Source organism: Oncorhynchus mykiss, chromosome 21 (genome assembly GCF_013265735.2).
Source record: "Oncorhynchus mykiss isolate Arlee chromosome 21, USDA_OmykA_1.1, whole genome shotgun sequence".
NCBI classification, from domain to species: Eukaryota; Metazoa; Chordata; class Actinopteri; order Salmoniformes; family Salmonidae; genus Oncorhynchus; species Oncorhynchus mykiss.
The window spans coordinates 15,945,968-15,963,991 of record NC_048585.1 but is presented as its reverse complement, the minus strand read 5'-3'; the positions used below and the strand labels follow the sequence as shown (position 1 = coordinate 15,963,991).

At 44.7% G+C, this 18,024-nt stretch overlaps 1 protein-coding gene across 6 annotated transcripts in view; it reads left to right on the top strand.

Moving 5' to 3' along the window:
* Positions 1-17,154, top strand: part of LOC110515537 (plasma membrane calcium-transporting ATPase 1) — a 51,837-nt gene extending 34,683 nt beyond the window's left edge. For 3 of the 6 annotated variants that reach the window (XM_036957084.1, XM_036957086.1, XM_036957085.1), the window contains exons 10-22: positions 338-580; positions 967-1,208; positions 1,961-2,198; positions 2,756-2,935; positions 3,222-3,309; positions 3,426-3,532; positions 4,162-4,353; positions 6,033-6,246; positions 7,215-7,426; positions 7,961-8,068; positions 11,492-11,680; positions 12,373-12,465; positions 14,611-17,154. In XM_036957084.1, the coding sequence (XP_036812979.1) occupies positions 338-580; positions 967-1,208; positions 1,961-2,198; positions 2,756-2,935; positions 3,222-3,309; positions 3,426-3,532; positions 4,162-4,353; positions 6,033-6,246; positions 7,215-7,426; positions 7,961-8,068; positions 11,492-11,680; positions 12,373-12,465; positions 14,611-14,979 (2,475 nt within the window). In that variant the 3' untranslated portion in view covers positions 14,980-17,154. Of the gene's footprint in view, positions 1-337; positions 581-966; positions 1,209-1,960; positions 2,199-2,755; positions 2,936-3,221; positions 3,310-3,425; positions 3,533-4,161; positions 4,354-6,032; positions 6,247-7,214; positions 7,427-7,960; positions 8,069-11,491; positions 11,681-12,372; positions 12,548-13,822; positions 13,879-14,610 lie in introns of all 6 variants that reach the window. The other 3 variants (XM_036957088.1, XM_036957089.1, XM_036957087.1) reach the window with 3 other exon arrangements.
* The last annotated feature ends 870 nt before the right edge of the window (positions 17,155-18,024 follow it).

The following is an 18,024-nucleotide window of genomic DNA, read 5'->3' as shown; positions in this document are numbered from 1 at the left end:
ATTAAAGCCGGTTGGCTGTGTCATGATCCTTCTAACTGGAGTTGTTGGGCCAACAGGTTGACGAGTAATATCAGTAGTAGACCCTAGCCCTGGAAGACCATTATCCAGCCCACTCACACCACTGTAGACTTAGAAGCTACAGCAGCGTTTGATGCAGAGAGGAGAGGATGCCACTGCAGTACTGTTGAATGGAAAAGCTTAGTTAAACCGTCCCTTTCTATTTTTAGGCTTTTGACCCCTTCAGCAGCTCATATTTACCTTCTGCAGCTCATATTTAATTCAATGACCTTTTTCATGATGTCTCCCCTTCTCCCTCCCCCTGTCTTCTTCCTAACAGAAAATGATGAAAGACAACAACCTGGTGCGTCACCTGGACGCCTGTGAGACCATGGGCAACGCTACGGCCATCTGCTCGGACAAGACGGGCACGCTGACCATGAACCGCATGACGGTGGTGCAGGCCTACGTGGCCGACAAGCACTACCGCAACGTGCCTGAGCCCCAGCTCATCCCCGCCTCCATCATGGACATCCTTGTCCTGGGCATCAGCGTCAACAGCGCCTACACCACCAACATTATGGTGAGGGAGGTTGCCTCGAGAAATGGTGTACTGCACAGGCGTGTGTGTGTGCGCGCTATCGATGTGCAGTCACTGATGGGTTTAGAACAGATGTTGTTGAAGATTAAATGTGGGGTTGGAGTTTTGCTTGTAAATGTCATGTCAGTAACAAATCACTAGTATGAGATGACTGAATGTGCTGTTAATAGTCTCCAACATGACCTGGGTCCTAATCATTAGGCCATGCCGTAGCAAAACATTTTCCAACGGAAGACCAGCTTTTTTTCTTGTTGGGCAAGTACAGACGGTACCTCCTCATTGCATCCGTTTGGTACCGGTTTCTTCTGTTTTGTGCCAACTGAACACGACCCTTACGTGCTACTTGGTGTGTCTCTCTCTGTAACCAGTCTCCGGAGAAGGAAGGTGGTCTGCCGCGCCAGGTGGGCAACAAAACCGAATGTGCCTTGCTGGGCTTCGCTAATGACCTGAAGCGTGACTACCAGGCCATCCGCAACGAGATCCCCGAGGAGAAGCTCTACAAGGTCTACACCTTCAACTCCTGCAGGAAGTCCATGAGCACCGTGCTGAAAAACGCCGACGGGAGCTTCCGTATGTTCAGCAAGGGAGCCTCTGAGATCCTCCTCAAGAAGTAGGTTTGGGTTTAAAGCTAAATCAAGCTGCTCTCAGTATTCGGTGTGGGGTGAATCTTAACTAGTCAGACATTGATATCAATGGTAAACGAAGTGTAAATTGGTGTACGTCTAAGTCCCTGTATGGATTATATGGTCCTGTGGGGCTCAGTTGAAAAGAGCGTTGTGCTAGCAATGCCAAGGTTGTTGGTTCAATTTCCACACGGATCACATACATACTAAAATGTATGCATTCAGTAAGTTAGTTTGGACAACCGGGTCTGCTAAGTGGCATATATACCCAATGATATTCTATACCGATAGTGTACAAGTTATCACCTCATACAAACATGGAACACCTTTGGTTTTGTAGTGGATGGCACACAATTAGTAGAGCACTAAGCACCTCTCATTCAAAGAGCTTAACATGGGTTCTAGGTGGCCAGGCAGGCTTGCAAAGGAATTGTTTTCGGCTTAAGCGCTAAGTAGTTCAAGTGCATCCCACCAAGCCCCTTAACATAGCTTCTTAAAAACAGGCCCGGAGAAATTAGTCTAAGCCTCCCAAATGGCTCTAAACATGGCTCCTTTTTACCCACCTATAGGGTCTGGTCAAATGTAATGCACTATGTAGGGATTAGGGTGCCGTTTGGGACGAAGTCAGAGAAACAGGCTTCCTGCTGTGTGTTATCACATCGCTGGTTCTAACCCATCACACCCGTCTGTTGCTCCCTCTCTCGCCCTGTCCCTCTCTCGCTCTTTCCCCCACCACCAGGTGTTCTAAGCTCCTGACGGCGAGCGGCGAGACCAAGGTGTTTCGTCCCCGGGACAGAGAGGACATGGTGAAGAAGGTGATTGAGCCCATGGCCTCAGAGGGCCTGCGCACCATCTGCCTGGCGTACCGCGACTTCCCTGTCTCGGAGGGCGAGCCTGACTGGGACCAGGAGAACGACATCCTCACCAGCCTGACCTGTGTATGTGTGGTGGGCATCGAGGACCCAGTCAGACCCGAGGTCAGTTTATGGACAACAGTCAAACAAAACAAGCAGACTGACATTAGCAAAGATACAGTGGAGTAATCTGATGTACTTTACCTACCACACACCCGACATGGCTTCTAGGGCATGAGGCTAGTGAAAAGGAAGCAAGCCTCTGCACACAGTTGTATGCAAATGTCAGAGTTATTGTGTTATTGACATTTCCATTGACCCCGAAGTGTGTTTCTTATCAGTATAGATATGTGGCATTCAGAGTGACTAGGAACAACTCTGGGTCCTAGTTAATGGTTAATCTCTGTCAGCCTCACACATGGTCTATCAACAGCTCCTGTTATGGTGAAAGTTAAAGACCCATTGCAACCAGATGGTGTATTGAGGATGTCTTGTTCCCTATGGAACAGAAGTGGTTTGCTCGTACAGTGACCTTGCCCCAGACCTGAAGACTTGTGTACACTCCCTGAGCTGAGCCTAGGGTTGAGCTCTGCAAGCTAGGACAGTCCTGCAGCTGTCGGGAAACCTGGATTTCGCAGCCAGTCAGTCACATTAACATCTCTCTCTCTCTGCCCCTCCAGGTCCCGGATGCAATCAAGAAATGTCAGCGTGCCGGGATCACGGTACGCATGGTAACCGGGGACAACATCAACACGGCCCGCGCCATCGCCACCAAGTGCGGCATCCTGCAGCCCGGAGACGAGTTCCTGTGCATGGAAGGCAAGGAGTTCAACCGACGGATCCGCAACGAGAAGGGAGAGGTGGGTTAAATATATTGTTGTGGCTTTACACCAAAACACAATCAACTAGGTCGTGTTCATTATCACCAAATAAGAAAGACTTATTTTCATTTCCCATTGCAAAAGGTTTGAGACCTTTTTCCATTGCGTGCCCTAATGAACACGGCCCTGTTTGACATTGTACTTCAGTGTTAAGTAACCTAGTAGGGTTAGTTAGCCCTGATGGACTAATGTAATGAGCTAACAACATGGTTGATAGATGAAGAATTGGGATTGTAGGCTAATTAGTCTAATTTTTCCCTTCTAGATTGAACAAGAGCGCATTGATAAGATCTGGCCAAAACTCAGAGTACTTGCACGATCCTCACCCACCGACAAGCACACATTAGTCAAAGGTACTTCGCTTTGCTCTTTCAGGATGAAAATGAAAAATGTCATTTTCACAAGTCACAGTGTCCTGAAATCTGTCATTTGAAATGTTATTTGGTAATATTTTTCTCTCTCCCCCCAGGTATCATTGACAGTACGGTCTTAGAACAGAGGCAGGTGGTAGCAGTCACAGGAGACGGCACCAACGACGGGCCCGCCTTGAAGAAAGCTGATGTCGGCTTCGCCATGGTGAGACTCATTTCTCTGCCAGTCCTATCACAAAGTAACATGTTGATACTAGTTGGCTGTAAATGATTGCCCGTACTGTATGGAATCTCATACTGCCCAGATAACCGTGAGTCAGATAACGATCATGATGGAACTTTAATCTGCACTTTTATATGGGGAGTCAAAAACGATGTTGGCATTGTAAACTTGATGGATGTAATTTACTGCATGTTTACAAAGCATCACAATGAATGTAATCATGCATAAAAACGAGAGAAAGATGTGGAACTAAAGTTCAACAAATTTGACTGACTGATAACATCACACTCTGTAGTGACCAATGGCCCCCACATATCGGCACATATCAACAGTAACAACAAACGTACTGCACCGCAATTACATGTGTATAGGGCTACGACTACTTGAATATCGAACTCTTGTTTCTCTTACGCATTTTGACTTAATGAGACCGTTATGAGTTGACAGAGGGGTAGACGGGGATATGAGGAATGGTATGAAGGTTTGGAGTGGGGATTGAACCCTTGTCTCCGGGGAGAGAAATATGTGTGTCTAGAGCAGAGGGCTTTAACACTAGACCACGGCTCTGCACAACTTCAATATGGAACTTAATGTGTGTGTGTCACCTGCAGGGTATCGCCGGCACAGACGTGGCCAAGGAGGCATCTGACATCATCCTGACGGACGACAATTTCAGCAGCATCGTCAAGGCGGTGATGTGGGGCCGCAACGTCTACGACAGCATCTCCAAGTTCCTCCAGTTCCAGCTCACCGTTAACGTAGTGGCCGTCATCGTGGCCTTCACCGGCGCCTGCATCACGCAGGTAACACACAAACTAGGGATGGGCACGGTTATGCAGATATCCCACCGGATGGTGCTATTCCATTACTTGGGAGAGTATTCATTTGTAAGAAGAAAAAGGCCTATTTTAATAATGAAAAAGATTTGTCTGAAATGAAATAAAATTGTCTGACATTGGTACATAGCCTACAAGATAGACCATTGGGGAGGCAGGTAGCCTAGTGGTTAGAGCGTTGGGCCAGTAACCGAAAGGTTGCTAGATCAAATCACCAAGCTGACAAGGTAAAAATCTGTCGTTCTGCCCCTGAACAAGGCAGTTAACCCACTGTCCCTAGTCCGTCATTGTAAATAAGAATTTGTTCTTAACTGACTTGCCATGTTAAAGGTTAAATGAGAAAAAAATGCATTATTTATTTTTTAATACAAGTTTTATGAGTGCGCCCGTAAAAAGGACTGGCATGTAGCCTACACATCCGTTTCACCAGATGGTGTGATAGATAAACTATGGCAGCAACAAGTTTGTCTAACTAGCGCGTGTCGGTTTGGCTACTTTCTCTCCCTCCATGCCTCACACAGACTCACACACACCTGCTCCTCCCCCACCTTCGGCTGAAACAAGCAGAGCACAGCACCGCAGCTCTGTCGCGCGTTGATATGACTCATTGTATGTGATATGCAGAAAAACTAAGCGCTGTGCTCTTGTTTTTGATTTGCATTCAGAGGGGACTAGAGGGTTTGGTTCTTAGGAGCAGCACCAGGATCTATCCTCCCTTAGCTTGAATGGCAAGATTTGTCACCTATGACTCAAGAGTGTGTGTGTGTGTGTATCCACAATGACTGAGGCAGTACAAAATGGAGCAACCAATTTATTGTAATGTATTCCCTTGGATCAGAGCTGCTTTTCAGGTTCTCTGACTAGAGGTAGCAATCATCCACCCCTATTTGACCTGTTGGTCACAGCAGCCGCCAAATTAGTGCTCATCCAGGCGTAAAACAATGGTAAATGGGCCTGCAATAGAAACGGAACAAACAGCTATTTAAAGCTCCGGGCCTGAGCTGTGTGCATTATCCAACAGTGCTGTAATTTTGAGATAATGAGTGATGAGTGGCTGAGCATTTACTAGATGGCCACATGGGTCAAGAGACACACACACACACACACACACACACACACTGAATGCTAGTGTAGATGCTAATGTGTTTACCTGTGTGTAGCTAGCCATTCTGCTAGCATGCTAAGCTGCACAATGTATGAAGCTAGCTGCTTTGCTAGCATGCTAAGCTGTCAATGTGTATATGGATGTATGTAGCTCGTTAGCTCCTCTGCTGGTGTGAAGTGGTTTGCCTCTACTGGAGCCCAAATAGCTCTGGTGGGTCAGCAAGTGGACACCTGTATAGCCATTTGTGTCATTTCTGAGCAGTGTGTGGGCTACTGAAGTCTTTTAGCTTTCAATGATCACTGCTCAGGCAGCATTTGCTCTTCGTGTTATGGCCTGCACTTCTTTGAATGCTTTGGTTGGATTTGTGCAGTGTGTCTACAGTCTGACGTTTGGATAGTGTGGAGGATGTTATGTAAGTAGTACTGACTGCATGAGTAATCTTTCTCTGTCCTGCTCTCCCCCCCTTTCTGTATCTCTCCTCTTTCCACTCCCTTCCCTCTGTCTCCCCCTATCCTTTTCCTACCTCCCTCTCTCCCGCCAGGACTCTCCTCTGAAAGCTGTCCAGATGCTCTGGGTGAACCTGATCATGGACACCTTTGCCTCCCTGGCCCTGGCCACTGAGCCCCCCACTGAGTCTCTACTGCTGAGGAAGCCTTACGGCCGCAACAAGCCCCTCATCTCCCGCACCATGATGAAGAACATCCTTGGCCACGGAGTCTACCAGCTCATCATCATCTTCACCCTGCTCTTCGTAGGTAAAGTACTAGAGTGTGTCTGTGTAGAAGCGTGTGTGTTTTTCATTCTCTGCATCTCACTCTAATTGCACACTGAGCTGAAACAGCTTTCCATATGCCATGGAATTTCACATGGGTATTAGGCGGTCTTGATTGACTGGCTCTCTGATGGTGTCATCTTTACTGCCACCTTAACTAGGGCGGGAGGTAAGCTAGCGGTTAGAGCGTTGGGCCAGTAACCGAAAGGTTGCTTGTTCATATACCTGAGCCGACAAGGTGAAGAACCTGATGATGTGCCCTTGAGCAAGGCACTTAACCTTAAGTTGCTCCAGGGGCGTGTACAACGGCTGCAAAACAACACATTTCACTGTCCAGTGTCAGATTAACCTCAGTCGGCAGAAGGCTGAGAACATTTGAACGTTTAAGTGAAATTTGCTGATCTTTTGACGTGAAAGAGGTGTTCTGATCTCAATGGGACTACCACAAGCAGCGGCACAGATATTCTGATGAGCAAGATGCAGCACTTGCTCTCACACAGTATCTGCACATGTGCAAGGGTTCGTTTTAACGCTGTTAGTGCGTGGTAGCCACCGGACCAAAACAGAGGTGAAGTTGAGCCTTATGCTTCAACGTTCTTAGTAGTTGTGGAAATTGACCCACCATACTGTTTCCTTTGTGCATCTACATCATAACACTGAGTCTACCTTTAAATCATTCCACAGAGGGCCTAGTGTCTGCAGGTTTGAGTTTTTTCCTTTCAATTAAGACCTAAACAACCAGGTGAGGGGAGTTCCTTACTAATTAGTGACCTTAATTCATCAGTCAAGTACAAGGGAGGAGCAAAAACCCGCAGACACCCTCTGTGAAATTAGTTTGACACGTGATCTAGATAAAATAAAGATATTTCAAAAAGGTAGTGAGTGGGTCAACGCTTCACCTCCCCCGTCTCTCTCCTCTCTCTCTCTCTCTCTCTCTCCTCCCCCTCCCAGGTGAGCAGATCTTTGACATCGACAGCGGGCGGTACGCACCCCTCCACTCGCCTCCCTCAGAGCACTACACCATTATTTTCAACACCTTCGTCCTCCTGCAGCTCTTCAACGAGATCAACGCCAGAAAGATCCACGGCGAGCGCAACGTCTTCGACGGCATCTTCAACAACCTCATCTTCTGCTCCATCGTCTTTGGCACCTTTATCATCCAGGTAACACTTGGTGTCTAGTGTCTTCAGACTGTAGCATGTCTGCTTGCTGGAGTTGCTCACTGCTTTAAACAGGCACCATTTAAAAAAATAAATAATGTTTTGGTCATTTAATAGATGCTCTTGTCTAGAGCGACTTACAATTAGTTGATTTGTCTTCAGATGGCTAGGTGAGACAACTACATCACAGTCGTAGTGAGTACATTTTCCCTCATTAAAGTAGTGATCAGCAAATCCAGTGCTAGGAGTTCATTTAAGATGCTCTTAGAAGAGGGTTTCAGATGTTCAGGGAAGATGGGTTCTTCGCCATATATAAAAAGGCCAGGGCTCCCTTAATTAAATGAGTAATCTCAATGGCTCTCACCTGGATAAATAAAGAATCAATAAAAACGAAACCCAAACCATATTCATACATGGTACACATGAAACCTGTTATAACACGCATATCTGTCAAATGGAATTACCAGCAAACCAAGAAACCGTGAAGGAAAATGAGCTTGACCTCTAAATATGTTTCTTTCCTCTCCGGCCTCTCAGATAGTCATAGTGCAGTGGGGAGGCAAACCTTTCAGCTGCGTGGGCCTGAGCATCGACCAGTGGCTATGGTGCACCTTTCTGGGCTTTAGCAGTCTCCTCTGGGGTCAGGTAAGAAGACCCACACACACACACAGTGAGTTGCAAGTGCGTCACCTGTAACTTTCCAACACTGCCCCATCCGTCAGGGATACACTGCTGCCCCAATGTGGCTGTGTTGGGTAGTTGAATGGCCACACTGTATTGAAATGGCTAGTTGGATGATGATCTTTACAGAAGGATCTAGAATTCCTGATTTGAGCGCTGTCATGTTATTTCTGAAATATCTTTTGTATTACAATTTCCTGTTGACCTTCTCCTGTTTTTTTTTTATGTTGTTGATTGTGATGTCATTAGTTGTGCATTTTGTGATGCTGACCTAGCAAGTAAATGGCCGGACATGATCACAGACCAAACATTGCTTTGTCACCAGTAGGGTTGCACATTTTGGGGAATATTCAGAGGTGGAAACTTTCCGTGGGAATTAACGGGAATATAGGCAAATTAATATTAATACCATGTAGATATTTTTGCATTGGATATATTTACCATATCATATGGAGACAGAAACAAACCATTTTTCCTTACTATAAGTAGGCATAATTGCAAATGATTAAATCCTTCCAATAGAAAAAATATATAGATTTAGTTACGAATTTAACTTTAATTAAATGAGTTGACTCTTCACAAGGGATGATTTCAATGATAAATAAAGGGAATATCGAATGATCCCCAATGATCCATCACATCTCCCCCCAAAAAATTCTACATACATCTGTAAAATAATAGTCTAGAAACTAAAGCTTTGGTTGTCTTCCTCTCAGGCTTCCATGTCTTCTTCCTGGACCACCTCAATGTCCACCTCTTAAACATCAGGCTCGGAGGCCTCATCTTCACTGTCACTTTCCAACCTTGTTGAGGATGGTTCGTTGTCAGGCTCAAAAAGCCTCAGATTTGCCCGGATGGCCACCAATTTTTCAACCCTTGCATTGGTCGTCAGCCTGTTGCGTGCTTTTGTGTGTGTGTGTGTGTGTGTGTGTTCCCAAACAAGGACCAGTTGTGCTCTGAGGTGGCTGAGGTTGGTGGGATTTAGAGGATGATGGAGGCGCCTCAGATCCACAGTCCCTTCCACCAGGTGGCCGATAAGATATGTTGGCACGACTGTCATTGCATCTCCATCCCAAAGCCCTTGCTTGGAAGTGTGCTTCGCCGGACTGCCAAGAACCTTGCCCTCATCCAGGCCTAGGTGGCGAACACGGTAGTGATGACACAATAGGCCTTGTTGATCTCTGCACCAGACAGGATGTTCTTGCCAGCATACTTGGGGTCCAACATGTACGCTGCGGCGTGTATGGGCTTCAGGCAGAAGTCTTCACACTTTTTGATGTATTTCAGAACAGCAGTTTCCTCTGCTTGGAGCAACAGTGAAGTGGGCAGGGCAGTATGGATTTCTTCTCTTACATCTGAACATCAGGCATCGTCTCCCTTGATCCGTGCAATGGCTACTGCTATCGGTTTCAGGCTGCTTACCACTCTCTCCCAAAATATCTCAACCATCCTCTTGATGGGGCTGTCCATATCAGCAGACTTCCCCTCCAGGAGACTGTCAAACATGATGACAACACCACCCCAACAGGTGTTGCTGGGCAGCTTCAATGTGGTGCTCTTATTCTTCTCACTGCTTGGTGAGGTAGATTGCTGCTATAACTTGATGACCATTCACATACCTAACCATTTCCTTGGCTCTCTTGTCGAGTGTATCCATTGTTTTCAGTGCCATGATGTCCTTGAGGAGCAGATTCAATGCATGAGCAGCACAGCCAATGGGTGTGATGTGAGGGTTGGACTCCTCCACTTTAGACCAAGCAGCCTTCATGTTCGCAGCATTGTCTCTCACCAGTGCAAATACCGACTGTGGTCCGAGGTCATTGATGACTGCCTTCAGCTCATCTACAATGTAGAGACCGGTGTGTCCATTGTCCCTTGTGTCTGTGCTCTTGTAGAATACTGGTTTGAGGGGTGGAGATGTAGTTAATTATTCCTTTCCCACGAACATTCGACCACCCATCAGAGATGATTGCAATACAGTCTGCTTTCTCTATGATTTACTTGAACTCTGTTGAACTCTGCACCCAGCAAATGAGTAGAAGTATGTCTGGTTGGAGGGGTGTATGCTGGGTGAAGAACATTCAGCAATTTCTTCCAATACACATGGCCTGTGAGCATCAGAGGTGAACCAGTTGCATACACAGCTCGAGCAAGACATTCATCAGCATTTCTCTGACTACGTTCCTCCATTGAGTAAAAAACAATAATCTGATTCCAGGAGGACCATGAGCTGTTGCTATCGATAAGGTGTCTGATTCATAATTTTCACCTCTAATAGAAGTAGAGGGACTTTTGTCAGAGCTTGTTTGTTGTAAGCAATGAGGGAACTTTATGCACTTGGCCAGATCATTCTGCATCTTTGTTGCATTCTTTACATATGATTTGGCACTGTATTGCAAATGTACACAGCTTTTCCTTCAACATTAGCTGCAGTGAAATGTCTCCACACATCAGATGGTGCCTGTGGCGTTTCCCTGTAAAGAAAAGGAAAAATGTGTTTTAAAAAAACGAATACAATTCCATGTACAGATAAATAGTTAAGCTGTTAGATTAAACAACTCTTTGTAAGATACATGTTTTAAAATGAAACATGTATGGAAACAGGTGAATTAACACTCCTCAGTTAGCAAGCTAAAATCCACATGGTAGCAAAAACTAACTATCTGAAACAAATTATTTAAACACACTTTGCTGTAGGCTACAATTTTACTCATTAACAAAAATGTCATATAAGATATATTCACCCCACCTAGTATTGTAATCAAAACTTACCAGAAAGCATGTAGTCCTTGGCTCAGACAGTGTAGTACTGTGGGCTCAATAGCATCTCATTAGTGTGCAAGATCTTGAGAATCAGCTGCACATGTGATGGAAGAGTGCACTGTGCATACAGAGGGCTGCAATTCCATTGAATTGGCGATAGTTTAACCAAAAAAATGCCACAAGACCTAGAATTGCCTTGTGTATCCCACAAAAAAAAGTTTTCTGTTATAAAGCAAACTTTGTTTTTATGAATTTTTAAGCAAAATTCCCCAAATTCCTGGGCTTAACTTCCCATGGACAATTTCCTGAAAAAGGTCCCGACCCTTTGCAACTCTAGTCACCAGACAACAACCCATTACTTTTGCATCAGTCGCATTTCTTTTCCGAGCTGACTTCCTGTGGAAACTGGTTGTTCGGTTAACAGATGCGCATTGTGTGAGGGTGCCTGTTGTGCACCTGTTGCAGTCCAGCCTGTCATTGCATATATACCAGTAACCTGGGCCTTTGCTGTCTGTATGTTAGTAGTCAGTCCTCTGTGATAGAGATGGGATTTGTGGTCCAATATTGCTAACACGGTTTGGACTGTGATAAGCCCTTAACCCCTCTGCCCTCTCCTCCCTCCAGCTGATCTCATCCATCCCCACCAAAAGTCTGAGGTTCCTGAAGTCTGCCGGCCACGGCACCCAGAGGCAGGAGATCCCTGACGAGGAGCTGGAGGACATGGAGGAAATGGAGGAGATCGACCACGCCGAGCGCGAGCTGCGCCGTGGACAGATCCTCTGGTTCAGGGGCCTCAACCGCATCCAGACTCAGGTAATGTCCTCCTTGACCGCGTCTCCACCGATGTCCACCAAAGAGGAATCACAAGCCATAAGGTTAACTCTACGCACTTGTCATCCCCTTTCCCTTTCTCTCAGCACTTTGAGAGAACAGCTGGCATGTTCCCCTCAAAATCCTTCTTTTGACTTGGATTTTCTGTTTGCTTTGGAAAGCTCAAGCAAGGTCCTTTTTGCCTATTCTATTTCTCTTTCTAACAAGCTAAGTTGAACATGATAATGTGATGGTCAATGAAGAGAAGCCCCTTTTGTGTGATACTGAGAAGACCACATGCAGAGCAGGTACAGGTATCTTAAAGGGCCAGGAGTGAAAGGTGTTTGAATATGGGCTGATTTTTTGAATGAGGAAATGTAAAGCGTCAGATCAGGCTCGGGGAGAAACCTTCAGATCAGTGCCTTTCACCCCCTTTCTCTCTCTACTGCTATATCTCTCTGAGTGGGGGGAAATATACCTTTCTATTATATTTTGGTGCCTTTTCTCTCACCTTTCTCTGGTTTCTTCCACTCTTGGTCTCCTTTTGTTCTCTCGCCCCTCTCTCTCTCTCGTCTCTCTCGCCCTTCTCTCTCGTCTCTCTCGCCCTTTCTCTCTCGCCCTTTCTCTCTCATCTCTCCTCTTGCTGTGGTTTCTGGGCTCTATCCTCTCCTGTCACCCTCTCTGATTCCTTGCAGATGGATGTAGTGAGTGCCTTCCAGAGCGGAAGCTCCTTTCAGGAGCGCCAGCTAAGGCGGCAGCCCTCCACCTCCAGCCAACAACAGCACGATGTAACCAATGTTTCTAGCCCTACACATGTAGCCTTTTCTACTACTGCTACTGACGCCAACACCGCTTCTTCCACTGTGGGGTGTGAGTGTGTGTTTCCTTAGTGCATGAAAATCTAACATCTTCCTCTTCTACTCTCTCGCCTAACGTTGAATTCATTCACTCTTACTTGTCCCTCCTTTTCTTAAAAAAAATACAAAAAATGCAAAAAACAACCATATCTTCCATGTTGCTTGGTAACATAACTGCTGTATATGGATGTACTGTAACACCCACAAGGTCACCACGAGTTCTAAGGGCTTTTTCTGTGTCACATCTTGTTTTCTGTTCCTGCTTCTGCTTCATTCTCTGAAGATAGAGGTTGAGGGAGGGAGGAGCTAGAGGAACGTTGGATTGACGTTGTTGTCTGGTCACGTCTGCTGCTGTGCCCCTCCCCCCTGGCTGGCCCCCCTGGCTACTAGCGCTCTTGTGGGCCTTGTTGTCGCAGCTCTGGCCCCTCTATAGTAGCTGTGTAAATGTTTTGAGTATAAGCCCATGGTCACGGTAGATGGTAGTGCTTAAAATCCCCCCCAAAAACAGAGGTTGTCTCTGACTGAGCATAAACAAGTTATTTCTCTCCCCAAATGTAAACATATTGTCAATGTTTTGGTTACGTTGGTCAACATTCACCGCCTAACCAATAATGAATGACCTTTCCCATTTTAGACCGGACTGGTTCTTTCTCAGGGTCTTTCCAGGGTGAAGTCCAGTCCAGAGTGTTAAGTCGGTCTGGGTATTCTAGCCACCTTGTCGCTCCACTAATAGACAATCAGTGGAACATTGCGGTGGCTGCTGTACTGTGTGCAGGAGGCTCCTGGAATGTCTGTGTCCTCTCCTCTGTGGAATGGAATTTCGGCATCCCGCAAATAACCAAGTCCCTTCCCAAATGAACCTTCTTTCCTTAGACCCAGACTCAGGGCTTTGATGTGTACTAACTGTTCTCTACCCGGGAGTGTGTCTGCGTGACCTCAACTGGTCTCTTTCAGACTGGCTGACCTGCAGTTGCAGACATGGATTGTATTATAACTGCTGTGATGTTTCTTCAGAGGCTTTGAGACTAGGGAGCAGTGTTTTGACCATGTTTTCATTTCAATTTCTCTCTTTGGTTATAAGCCACATCTCCCTACTAAATGATGAACCCTCTCTTTCCAGGTGCTTCGCTGATGAGAACCCTTAATATTTAGGATTGATATAATTTGATGTACTTTTTATTTCAATATTCCTCTTTCATAGCCAGTGTGTACTGTCCACTGTTCCCCCCCCAAAAATGAAGCCAACAAGCACCCGAATCTTACTGACTCCAACCATATTCCTCCTTAGATTCTGTGAAATGTGTCATGGGCTATACTCAAAGGTTTACTACTGTTGAACACAAGGTAGCACCGCTCTGCATGGGTTCTGTCTCTATAGTCTGAGTGTTTCTTGTGCTGTTGCGTATCTAGCTATATATCAGCTTTAGACCTGCTTGGCTGCTGCAGTTTTTGTTTTCTCCACAACAGAATCAGTGACTGACCCTCCTCACCCTGAGCATGACCAAAATCACTAACCTATCTGTGTCCAAGCTTCTGTCCTCTATGAATGTGTTCTCATCTAGAACATGTCTCCATTTTTCTTGCATTTTGAATAATTTGGATTTTTGGAGCTGGATTTTTTGTGTGATATTTTTTGCTACTTTCACTACTACTACCACCACCACCCCTCCTCCTCAATGGTTTGTTGAAAACCGAGAGGAGTTTTCTTGAGGTGTGAAAGCCGATGGTAAGAGATGGTCCCACGACCCATTCACTTTTGACTGGTTTCTTCCACCACTCAGTGCTCAGTCTCAGTCCGAGGAAAGATGGTAACAAAAGTGATCAGGGTTTGACGACACAGTTTGACTGTAGCCTCCGGGACTAGTCCTCACTGCATACTTGCACGTCTTGTTGAGAATTTCACAACAAAATCAATGGTGTTTTTTCATGTACCCCTTCCCAAACTCACTGCAATTTACCCATTTTTTTGTGTGTGTGTCCATGGTTTGAACTGCAATTGAAAATGCAAAATGTATATGTGTGCATGATTCTATGTTGAGACTGACTGTGTCCCCCTTACCCTCCCACACCCAACAGATTCGGGTGGTGAATGCATTCCGCAGCTCCCTGTCCCCCTATGAGGGGCTGGAGAAGCCAGAGTCACGCAGCTCCATCCACAACTTCATGACCCACCCAGAGTTCAGGATAGAGGACTCAGAGCCCTCCATCCCCCTCATTGACGACACCGACGCCGAGGACGATGCCCCCACCAAGCGCAACTCCGCCTCCCCCCGCAACGTCACGCCTACCCCTCCTTCCCCGTCACTCTCGCCGACGCCCTCGCCCAACCAGAACAATAATGCAGTGGAGAGCGGCAACAACCACCTCTACGTGGAGGGCAACAAGGCAGCAGGGACCCCCTCGGCCCCAGGGAGCCCCTTACACAGCCTGGAGACCTCCCTCTGATTCTGAGCCAACCCTCAGCCACTACTACTACCACGACGAGGAGCTCGCCTCTGAGGAGGAGGAGCGACGGCAGAGGAGAAGAGGAAAGAAGGGGTAGAAGGGAGAGCGGATAGTCTTCTGTAAGCTTCAAGCTTGTGCTGGACTGAAATGAGCAAACATTCTCGAATGTAGTGTTTGGTTTTTATTTAATTAGAATTTATTTTTGTTCTTAAAAATACCCCTCTGGCAACACGAGGGCTTCTTTTGTCTCCACCCCTCCCTCATTGATAACTTTTAGGTTGTTCTCGGTGCAAGAGGGGTGAATATAGACTCAGATTGAAAGTGACCTGTTGTTTTTTTTATTCATATTATTTTAATGAGAGGGGGGGGGGTCCTCCTCCTGGCTTGAAGATCAGCTGTAAGAAATGAAAGACGACCTTTAGCTTCTCTTTATCTGAATGGTGTTGTATATTTATGTCTTTGGCCCTTGCTCATTCAGAAACTTTTTTTCTGCTCCATTGGCTGTTAATATTTTTAATTATTTATGTTTTTGGAAAAAGCAGGTCTGTTTACAGAGTTTGTAGATACTTTTTTTGTGTTTGTAGACGAAAGAGCTTCCTGACGTACGATGCAGAAAAACGAGGGCCAGAGTGAAACATTGAATAAGAGGACTATTTCAGATACTGCTGTATTTTCAGGAAAAAAAGGGTGTTTCTATTGAAACTGAACTATTTTTGCCTGCAATTTTTATTTGTTATATATTTGTAGATAAATAGAAACCTTCTAGCCAAACAAATAAACACTAAGGCTTGTATAGCGAAGAGGTCCATTGGGGGGTGGAGAGTTTCAACAGGAGAAGGAAGGAGTAAGAACCCCCAGGGACTATCCATTCACATTTCTATAAATATTTACTACGTTCATTGCTTTAAGCAGTTTCAATGTTCCGTTTTTCTCGTTCACAGGGAAGCTCAAGTCCTGTTTCTCATTTAATTGTGGGTTAAGGGGAGGGGTATTAAAATCCTAGTATATATTTTTTTTCACGTTTAAGAGTTCATAAAGGGAGTTTGGCAGTTGGTCATCACATTGAGAATCAGTTGTTTTTTTTCTTGTCTTTTTTTCACTCAGCGAAACTTCAGTCCCTGCCAATGTACAATATTGAAATTTGTTTACTCAGGCATAGAAAAGGGTTGAATTGAAAACGGATTCTATAAATTAAGAAAACATTTTAACTTCACATTTTTGGTCTTTAGGTAGTAAAATGTTGTATTGGTAAAAATAAAAGCAAGTGGATTATTTTCATATTTCATTCAATTATTTTCATTTATTTTTATGAAAACTTAAATTTCACCCAATGTATGGTTTGTTCACATTTTAACCCCCCCCCCCCCCCCCCCCCCCAATAAGACTCCTTTTACAGTCATAAATGTTGCTGCATTTGACTTGTTTGTAGAATATTTTTGACACCTGATATACTGGAAAAAGTAAAGAATTGACACTTTTTTAAGAGTAAAAAGTCTAGGCATACATACACTGGTAACTGCACAGGGGTACTTTGTTTCATAACACCTCCCTTGGGAACATTTTTATACAGACAACCATACAAATTGTACCTTTGTATTTTTATGGAAACGCAGACGATAACTTTCAACCTACTGAACCAGAGTTTTTGGGGTTTGACACAAATTACACATTGGAACATTTGGGGTGGGGTGGGGCACTCACTAAAAAGGGTTGTGATTGGTTCTGATAGGAATATTTTTCTCAGGGTGGCAAATGGTATGACATAAGAGACTAGGCTTTTATATAGGCCTGTGGTCAAAATACTAACACATTTTTTTATGTTGTGAAGTAGCTTATCAGCCATGTTGGGTTGTTTTTGTTTCGGCAGCAGGGTGCAGATTCTGACTGTTAAATCCCTCACCTGTTTAGACCTCTCACCCAAGCTTAGCTGGGTGTAGGGGGCCAAGAGGTAGTTGCTCAATGACAATTATATTTTGGGAAGACGTTTTTCTTGTTTTTACAACAACAAAAAAGCAGCTTGAAATTGCAAAAATGTAAAATGGGAAGAAAAAAGAATCCATACGTTTTTGTTCTGTAGATTCTTCCTATAACGGGAATGAATGTTTATCCATCTGTTTTATGGATTATCATTTTTTTATCTTAACATTTGGAAATAAAAACTACTTCATGTCTGTTTTTCTTGAGTAATTTAAATGATTATCGTGATTGGAGTTACATTTGAAACTTGAGTAATGTGTATGGTTTTTAAAAATAAAAAATTGATATTTAGCCTAAATAGAGCCATGTTTTTCATTTATCATGCGTAACATGCCACCTGAAATAACTTTAAAATATATCCTAATCCTGTATTTTGGATGAAAATGGCTCATAAATAGCCTGTGCACGCGCACATGGAAAACTATTGCTCAAATCCAACAAACTGGAATAGAAGGTTGCTGATGAAGTTTGAAATGACACACTCGTGTCATGTGTAAGACGTGGATCACAGAGTTTTGCCGTTTCGGATCCTTCATGTTTTATCTGTGCGCCTGCATCTGAATGAGGTTTATCGCTGGTGGGATATGTTTCTCAAATTGAAGTGAAATTGCAAAAAAAAAAAGTTATTGGGACCTATAACATGTTTACATCTAAAATGCAGATTTGCATTTAAATATACTTGTCCTTTTAATAATCGTATGATTCTGCTTAAAGTGAAACACCCATTCTGTCAGATTAGTGCTTTAGTTGTTACACTGCCATCTAGTGGCGAGTCTGGGTGGGGTTTGAAAGATACGCGGAAACAAGTAACCCGCCACTAACAATTCGTCCTCTGGTTGGCTGCAGCAAGGTTATTTCCTCGTGCATGGAGAAGAAAAATATAGGATTATTTAATCATCATATATACCATCTTCGCCTTGTCTCATTTTAATAATCAGTCAGTGATATTGATTATGGCACTGATAATCAGTAAGGTAACTTACGTTCCCTTTGGACTGCTGTTCCATTGATTCATGCGATGAGTAGCCTTCCCTAGTGTAATTTTGATTGTAATAGTCATATTCAAAT